The sequence below is a fragment of the Sinocyclocheilus rhinocerous genome, unplaced genomic scaffold (genome assembly GCF_001515625.1).
Source record: "Sinocyclocheilus rhinocerous isolate Xijiao unplaced genomic scaffold, SAMN03320098_v1.1 scaffold921, whole genome shotgun sequence".
Taxonomy (NCBI): domain Eukaryota; kingdom Metazoa; phylum Chordata; class Actinopteri; order Cypriniformes; family Cyprinidae; genus Sinocyclocheilus; species Sinocyclocheilus rhinocerous.
The window spans coordinates 793,685-803,090 of NW_015640057.1; the positions used below are offsets into that span (position 1 = coordinate 793,685).

The 9,406-nt window shown below is 36.7% G+C and overlaps 1 protein-coding gene across 1 annotated transcript in view; it reads left to right on the forward strand.

Annotated features, from left to right (window-relative positions):
* Positions 1-443: 443 nt before the first annotated feature.
* The window catches only part of slc5a12 (solute carrier family 5 member 12), a 17,510-nt gene continuing 8,547 nt past the window's right edge, over positions 444-9,406 (forward strand). Inside the window, exons 1-9 of the mRNA XM_016568463.1 lie at positions 444-797; positions 1,486-1,551; positions 1,635-1,686; positions 2,945-3,012; positions 4,549-4,703; positions 5,582-5,722; positions 6,531-6,660; positions 6,859-6,947; positions 7,866-7,978. Of these exons, the coding sequence (XP_016423949.1) occupies positions 444-797; positions 1,486-1,551; positions 1,635-1,686; positions 2,945-3,012; positions 4,549-4,703; positions 5,582-5,722; positions 6,531-6,660; positions 6,859-6,947; positions 7,866-7,978 (1,168 nt within the window). The remainder of the gene's footprint in view (positions 798-1,485; positions 1,552-1,634; positions 1,687-2,944; positions 3,013-4,548; positions 4,704-5,581; positions 5,723-6,530; positions 6,661-6,858; positions 6,948-7,865; positions 7,979-9,406) is intronic.

The window sequence follows — 9,406 nt, forward strand, 5'->3', positions numbered from 1 at the left end:
AGACAGACAGACAGACAGACAGATATAGATAGATAGACAGACAGACAGACAGACAGATATAGATAGATAGACAGACAGACAGACAGACAGATAGATAGATAGATAGATAGATAGAGACAGTCAGACAGACAGACAGACAGATATAGATAGATAGACAGACAGACAGACAGACAGACAGATAGATAGATAGATAGATAGACAGACAGACAGATATAGATAGATAGATAGATAGATAGATAGATAGATAGATAGATCCCTGAGTGGAAATTCATGAGGACAATCTTGAGTGATATAATGACTAATATGACCCCTAGTCCCATGTCTTGACTCATAAGCATTTTTAACCTGTTAAAACCTCAATGATTAACATGATTAACATGTGAGGTGTCTGAACTAGAGAAACTGGAGCCACACTAGCAGTTTGATCAGATTCAGCCTAAAGCATGGAGGACAAAAGTCACACAGTGGGGACCTTCCAGGTTGGGGACTATGTGGTGTTCGCCTTCCTGTTCGTGGTCTCCTCTGGTATCGGGGTTTTCTTCGCCATCAAAGAGAGAAAGAAAGCCTCATCTAAAGAGTTTCTGGTTGGGGGCCGTCAGATGTCCTGCGGGCCGGTGGCCCTTTCTCTCACCGCCAGCTTCATGTCTGCGGTCACAGTGATCGGGGCCCCGTCAGATGTGTACAGATACGGGGCCTCGTATGTCATCTTTGGGGTCGCCTACACGTTCGTGGTGTTTTTTACCGCTGAGCTCTTCCTGCCTGTCTCCTACAGATCAGGCATCACCAGTACATACGAGGTACGGATACGTATATTTCAGATTTGCTTTGTCATCAAAGCAGGTTTCACTAAATTATTGTATTATACAAATATTACCATATCAAAATCATCAATATAACACATATCTACTCCAGTGGACAGAAATGAAGTATTGAGGTAGGATGTTGGCCAGATGTTGCTGGGCGAAAGAAAGCCTCATCTAAAGAGTTTCTGGTTGGGGGCCGTCAGATGTCCTGCGGGCCGGTGGCCCTTTCTCTCACCGCCAGCTTCATGTCTGCGGTCACAGTGATCGGGGCCCCGTCAGATGTGTACAGATACGGGGCCTCGTATGTCATCTTTGGGGTCGCCTACACGTTCGTGGTGTTTTTTACCGCTGAGCTCTTCCTGCCTGTCTTCTACAGATCAGGCATCACCAGTACATACGAGGTACGGATACGTATATTTCAGATTTGCTTTGTCATCAAAGCAGGTTTCACTAAATTATTGTATTATACAAATATTACCATATCAAAATCATCAATATAACACATATCTACTCCAGTGGACAGAAATGAAGTATTGAGGTAGGATGAAGTTGGCCAGATGTTGCTGGGCTTTTTGGAGGTCATGACTTTAGTAATAAATCCCATAGGCCGTGTCAGCTGTGGTTATGCAGGTTGGGGCCCTCCAGCATGATACAGATTTGTTCTGATTTGTTTTTCTCACAGTATTTGGAGTTGCGTTTTTGTAAGCTTGTTCGATTTGCAGCCACTTTCATTTATATCATTCAGACGGTGAGTGGCATTGAATGTTCAAACACATATTGTTTGGTTTTTGATCAGCTTTCATGCTGATTATTCTGATTTTACCTCTTTAGATTCTGTACACCGGTGTGGTAGTTTATGCGCCAGCTTTAGCTCTCAATCAAGGTCAGTCTGCATTCATTACACAGATATTGTGGGGGGAAAATAACCCTTTGACATCAACCTGAGTGGGGTGTTGAATAAGGGATCCACTGTGAAAAAGTCTTAATCTTAAATCTTCAAATCACTTTTTCTGCTTTTGAGGTGGGATACAGGTAAATTTAGGGGTGGGTTTTGATGCAATGGTTAGGTTTAGGGTCAACTGTAATTATAGATGTAACTACAGAAATTAATTACAGATGCAATTAGTGGAAGGTATTTTGTAAGTATAAGCATAAGTATAATGTAAAAATAATAAGTCAATTGTATCAGATGATTAATTTAAATACATGTTTAAATACACATAATTTAAATAAATGTAAGTGCATAATAGTTGAAGACACAATATAAAGTGGGTCCTAATAATCTTTTAGAAGTACACTCATTTTGATGTTGACTAACATACTAAAGCAATTGCTTAAAGTACTGAAGTACTAATGTACTTGATTATAATTTAACTCATGTGTTATTTGATATTATATTCAAAGTTAAAATTTAAATTGCAGCAAATGTGTAATTTGAATGTATGACACAAGTTTCAATACATATGAAATTTCAGTATTTTTTAAAGTATGTTTTAGGCATTAGAAGTTATTCTGAAATTACACATAAAGATTCTTAAGTGCCACTTAAGTGGGTCAAAAAGCACTCGAAAGTTCCCATCACTGCATTCAATATCAATTTAATCTCTTATACTAAAATATTTTAATTTAATTGCAATTAACATTGAATTAAGCACCCGAAAACATGTCATTAAGTTCACACCAAAATATATTATTTTAAAGGGTATTATTTCTGTATACGTATGCTAAAGTGTGCTTCTTTTGGAGTAGTAGCTTCTAACCCTGTGTGCTGCCTATCTAGACAGATGCCCGTTTATGATGCCCTTTACACACTGAAGGTCACTCACGTGTTCTACACGAATAACAATTGTCATGTGAACCGCACAAGAGAATAATGTTCACAGCCGATAAAGGAATCAAATAGCGTGAAATGATTAAATTACATTTATTCATGCAGCATCAACAAAAACTGACCTACTGTCTCTGTTGAGTTTACTCCCATGATTCAACTAATATAAACTGTATAAACTGTATTTTGTTTGTTAAATTAGACTGTGTTTATTGTTACTGTGACTTAGATTAAAGTCAGATCTAAATATAAGAGTCATTCACGCAGAATATCAATTACATAAACACAGATCTGTATTTTTTTTTGTCATCAGTGACAGGATTCGATCTTTGGGGATCCATATTTGCCACTGGCATTGTCTGCACTTTTTACTGTACATTGGTAAGTGATGCTGAATTCAGATCTGAACTGATTTCTAGGGGTGACCCCGAATATTCGAAGATTCGATGCTTCAATAGGAGGAGCCTGATTCGAATACCAATCTCACAGTCGAATATTCGCAGAGGTGTTATGATCGTGCCATTTTGGCTATATGGGGGTTCTCAAATGTCTGATTTCACATAGAACACTTTATTGTAGTACTATACAATGATTATCTCTTCAGCGCGTAGCGCGAGCAGGACAAAAAATGCAGAATATTAATAATTATGACTGGGACTGTCATATGCAAAACATTATAATGAGAACAGTATTATAATAAAACACTGTGAATTTTTAGAATTTAGTTGCCGTGTTTCTGCACGTTGTTGCGTGAAGAACACGTCCACAAAAGCACGTTCATGTGCATTCGGGGCATTTTGTGCAGATAAGTTCTAATATTAACGTTATGTTGTATAAATAACAAAGCATATTCTATATGAGATAAATGATGAGTTTAATCCCATTGATTAAAAACCTGCTATCAAATGCTTCACTCTACTGATCATCTTCAGTGCGCAGCTCAAAACAGAAATGCAGAACATTAATAACTACTGTCAACGTTATAATGAGAGCACTATTGTAAAAAATGTTCACTGATGTTAATGTTAACTATGTCTTTTAATCAAAACATAACACATAATTTTTGTGTCTGCGAGGCATCCGTTACACATTTTCCCTGTGTGTTAACGTATGACTTTCGAATGTCTGACTTGACTCTTGGTAATGTATTTTGCCCCGCCCCCAAACATGTGATTCGACTATCAGTCGACTATCAGCAAGATTCAAAAATTCCAATTCGACTATGAAAATCCTTAGTCGGGGACACCCCTACTGATTTCACACTTACTGTAAGTGTAATTATGATTATGATAAAAAAAAAGATTATTTATGATTAGTTATGATTGATTGTAATTATGGTTTCTGTTAGGACACTTCTGTTTAATCCTAAAATGCATCAATAACACATTATTGAATACGTATGTTGTTTAAAAATGTGAATGCTACATTTAATCAATATGCTTATTAACATCTTGTTTCGTCATTAAAAAAAACGTTATTTTTTTTTTCTCAAGTTAAACTGTGTGGCTTGGATGTGGTCAAAACAATAGATTAAGGATAACTTTCTCTTCCCAAGTGATTATATTGTCTATATATAATTATATATAAACAGTAAATTAAAAATTGGAAAAGTAATCATTCCAATATCCTGTTTAAATAAAAATAGCAAAAACATAAAACATCGTAATTTAGGCATTCCTGGAGTGTCAGATGAATCAACTACTTTTAAGACAAATTTGGGAAACAATTAGTAATTTTGATATTGTTCCATCTAGAAAGTTATTATGCGTTTCATGAGAAAACACAAACTGTGTGAATGAACTGTTGAAATATTACTGTATATGTAATTCAGAGCAAAATGTTTAAAGTTTTGTGAATGGGCCGTTCTGCTCAGACAGAAACAGGAGAAACAGTGCCAGTGTGTGTGTGTGTGTTTAGGGTGGGCTGAAGGCTGTGGTCTGGACAGATGCCTTCCAGATGGTGGTGATGGTGGTGGGGTTTCTCACGGTGCTGATCCAGGGTGCGAGTCGAGCGGGAGGGATTGAGTCTGTCTGGAGCACAGCTCACACTGGAGGCAGAATGGACGTCTTTGAGTATGTGTGTGCAGACCTACACTTAATCTACTCATGCCTTACGTAACAAAAATGAAAGCACACCTATTTTATTAGAATAAATATTGATTTATACAATGTTTGCTAACATCAGTGAAGAAATGTGAACATTGACACTTTGCGACACAGTAAAAAAAAATCCGTAACATTTACGGTAAAAAAACAGCTGTGGTTGTCGGAATTTTACCGTAAAAAAATACGGTAGCATTTCAGGTTTTACGGTTTTAACTTAAATTTACAGTTAAATACCGTAATTTCATGAACTGAAATAATGTTAATATACCAACCTATTGAAGTACTTAAATCTGTTTTGTACCTTTTGTAATACGCTGATAACCACCAAAAGAGGTGGTGATGAGAAAGTCACATGATGAACCAAAGCCCATCACAAGCAGCTTTTAAATAATAACATATATAGAAGGTGCACAGTGTCATTCACACAAACACTAAACACCATCATGGTAACACACATGAAACTGAAATAATGCAATAAACATTCATTTAACAACATTAGGTGTAACATATAACCCTAAAATACAAAACTGATAAGAAAAATCTAAGAAGAAACATAATTATTTCAATAAAAAAAAAAAAATCAAATTTGAAACGTAATGCAGGGAATTCTGGGAATGTCAATTTACGGTTATTCACTGTAAATTATACAGTCTTTTTCACTTCCAAAAACAGTATACTACCGTAAAATTACATGTAATGTCCAATACAGTTTTTCACCGTATATAGTAGGGGAATTTACCGTTAACCATTTAACAGGTTTTTACTGTAGCATTTTTACAGTCTTTTACCGTTAAATTCACTGTCATTTTTTACAGTGTCGTACATTTGTGCACCATTGTTTCCAGCTTTGACATTAATCCACTGAGGCGACACACGTTCTGGACACTCACTGTGGGCGGCACCTTCACCTGGTTGGGCATCTACGGAGTAAACCAGTCAACCATCCAGAGATGCATCTCTTGCAAAACAGAAGGTCATGCACGCTGGTGAGCACTCATTACATTTAATGATCCCTGTTAACGCATGTTGACCAGAAACTAATTACATTATTACTAATTAAAATAAAAAACATGTATGTGTTTATACAAATGCAATTATCTGCCCATTTTGCATTTCATCATTAACAGTGAGTACTTGAGCAGTTGCAATACCTTATAAAATGAATTATTTGTTGTATTTTCATTTTTGAAATTTTGCACGTGTGTTCTTGTAACGTAAATTATACATAATATGTGTCAAGAAATGAAATGTATGAACTGAAAAATATATACCTTAAATGCAATGTGTCTCTTTGTATCTTTCAAATGCATAAGTGCACCTGAATGTTGTTTATCTTAAAATATAATTTATGCCTTCCAAGTACAAAAGTTCAAAGTTTTATGGTAACACTTTACTTAAGGCCTCTATGTATAATCAATTATAAAGGGTTATTAAAGGATATAATGTGTTATAATTATTCATAATGTGCATTGTAATACATTATATCTTGATGTAAATAAATATAACCAAATTTAAAATGCATAGTGTCACAATGAATTGATAAGTGTTATAATGTAACTGTGGCTACACTTATTCATGAGATCGTCCAGTGCATTACAAGGCATAATTAATGAATTAAAACTACTTTTATAATGCATTATACATAAAGGCTTTAAGTAAAGTGTTACCAGTTTTATTTTAAGCTCCAATAAAATGGCAGTCAACAGGTTTCAGGATACTGGTTTCAGAATGTTTGTAAAAAAAAAAAATAAAAAAAAACTTTTTCCTTCCCAAAGTTTCTTTCTTGTGTCTCAGGGCTCTGTATCTGAATCTGCTGGGTCTGTGGATCATTCTGTTCTGTGCTGTGGTATCTGGTCTGATCATGTACACTTTCTACTCGCGCTGTGACCCCTGGTCGGCTGGATCGGTCTCTGCTCCTGACCAGGTGATGATCGCCATACATCTTTTTGAAATAATCTCTATGATATTGTAATTGGAATCTAACATCGAAACATCCTCATGTCTCTGTCAGCGGTTCAGAGTAATTTTTTATCAGTATTATTAGTGGTGCTTTGCTATTAGGTAAGCATTGCTATTACTGTTGCTCACACGCCTAACATTAGTGTATCCATTTTTATCTCAGCTCATGCCATATTTTGTGATGGAAATTCTCGGTGCGTTTCCAGGACTGCCAGGCTTATTTGTCGCATGCGCGTTCAGTGGAACGCTGAGGTAAAGTTCATTTTCAATTTATACATCAAAGTTCACAATACTACTGTATATGTGATAGTATAAACTAAATGTTGTAATGGAGTTTAATTTAAATTTAAAATGAATTTACTTAAATTTACGTAGACCCTGAATACAATGTTTAATTATGAAGATTATTTTAGAATTTAGATTTAGATATACAGTATACCACTGGTAATTGGGACTCGTGTTATTTTAATTAACCTAATTTGGTGTTCCTGGTCAAAAATGACCAGCCTTTTAAAAACTGCTCGTAAATCTATGATTATGCTATATTATCACCAAATCTTGGAATCGTTCAATTTTTCAGTTAACTTGTTTTCAGGTTTTGCATTTCTTTTTCTAAGTGATTGATCGCAGGCCTCATTGAGTTGAGCTAATGCACCTCCGTTTTTGAGCGACCAATCCGTTCCAAAAAGAAACTTGTTCTAATTGATGATGAAAACAAGTTGGCAAAAAGATTGAATCCAACATGTTGTAATGGTATAGCATAATGAGAAACTCACAAGAAATGTTTTGTAGGCCAGTCATTTTTGACTGGGAACACCACAAGTGCAACAACGTGAGAAGGGGAAAAATCCCCCCAATTTTTTTAGGAAGTTGTTATACCTTGTGTGAGCAAAATCACTACGATTTAGTCCAATTTGATAACTTTAACGAGCATTTTTAGGGAAAAGAACTGGAACACAACATGAGGGTTAAACAGATTTCAGAAGACAGTCAAAGGCTGTATTATTCATTTCTGGAATTCAACGAAATTTCCAGGATTGTTAGACAGTAAATAATGACATAACTTTCATTTTTGGACGACCTTCTTTTAAATGGGTTTTCACGTATGTTTATCTGAGCAAAACATCTGAGCTATAAAAGGAGACATCATGTTCTGTTTCTGTTTTTCAGCACGGTAGCTGCCAGTATCAATGCTTTGGCCACGGTGACGTATGAGGACTTTGTGAGCCAGTGTTTTAGAGATCTGTCCAACCGAGCGGCCAACTGGATCAGCAAAGCTCTGTGTAAATACACCCAGTGTGTTCAAGACATTAAAAGAGGATACGCTCATAATCCGAATATTGATTCTGTCATATGGCATGAGAGCAGATTTAATCACCAAGAGATTTGTCTTGGCGGATCAGCACATTATTATGAGTCACTGCGAGATGAAAAAGTCTGTTCATTCTGCCAGTCTATATGGGCAGAAATGAAAGCGCATCAGATCATCGGGTCTCCTGATTTTTCTAGGAAGGGTCTGATGCTTTTAACAGGCAGAAGTAGGTCAAACAAAAGGCGGAGTGAACCAAACCAAAACCAAAGGCAAAGTGAACTGTATAAAGTTGGTCTAGAAACTGTAGAAGTCAAACACTTAGCACTTTGCCCAGCAAAGAATGATAAGACCAGTTCTCCTTAACGGGTTACTCCACCCCAAAATCAAAAAAATTTGTCATTAATCACTTACCCCCATGTCGTTCCAAACACGTAAAAGCTTAGTTCGTCTTCGGAACACAATTTAAGATATTTTGGATGAAAATCGGGAGGCTTGTGACTGTCCCATTGACTGCCAAGTAAAATACACTGTCGAGGTCCAGAAAAGTATGAAAGACATCGTCAAAATAGTCCATCTGCCATCAGTGGTTCAATCTGAATTTTATGAAGCGACGAGAATACTTTTTGTACACAACGAAAACAAAAATAACGACTTTATTCAACAATTCGTCTCCTCCGCGTCACCATAGCGCAATTTTGGAGAGTATCCACTGAACACGAACTGTGTATGCTGTTCTGTGTCAGCCGCACCACACGGATGCGCTGTTTTCGTTCAGTGTGGTACGGCTGACTCAGACAAGTAGAACAGCATACGCAGTTTACGTTCAATGGATACTCTCCAAAATGGCGCTACGGTGACGAATTGTCCTCTTCAGAGGAGACGAATTGTTGAATAATGTCGTTATTTTTGTTTTCGTTGCGTACAAAAAGTATTCTCGTCGCTTCATAAAATTCAGATTGAACCACTGATGGCAGATGGACGATGTTTTTTTCTAATTACCTGAAGGATTCCCTTTAGAAAACATGAAAATATTAAAATATAAGGGTATAAATAATGTCACCATTATGAATACCAATATAAAACTTTGCATGTGGACTATAGTGTGTATTATATTCAAGATCAGACAAAAAAAAAAAAGAAAAAACAGCTGATGTTAATATAGTTCACATCCTCTGTGATTTGTGGTTTTCTCTTTAGGGGGCAGCTGGGGGTCTGATCGTGGGCATCGCACTCTCGTTCTGGGTCGGTGTGGGGGCTTTCATTTATCCAGCACCCAGCAATAACACACGTCCACTCGAACTCAACACTGCAGGCTGTAAAGGCTGTAACACAGCTGATGGATCCAACCAGACATCAGTCACCGCGAGCGCTCTCACCGCTGACAGGTGCGACAGGTGCA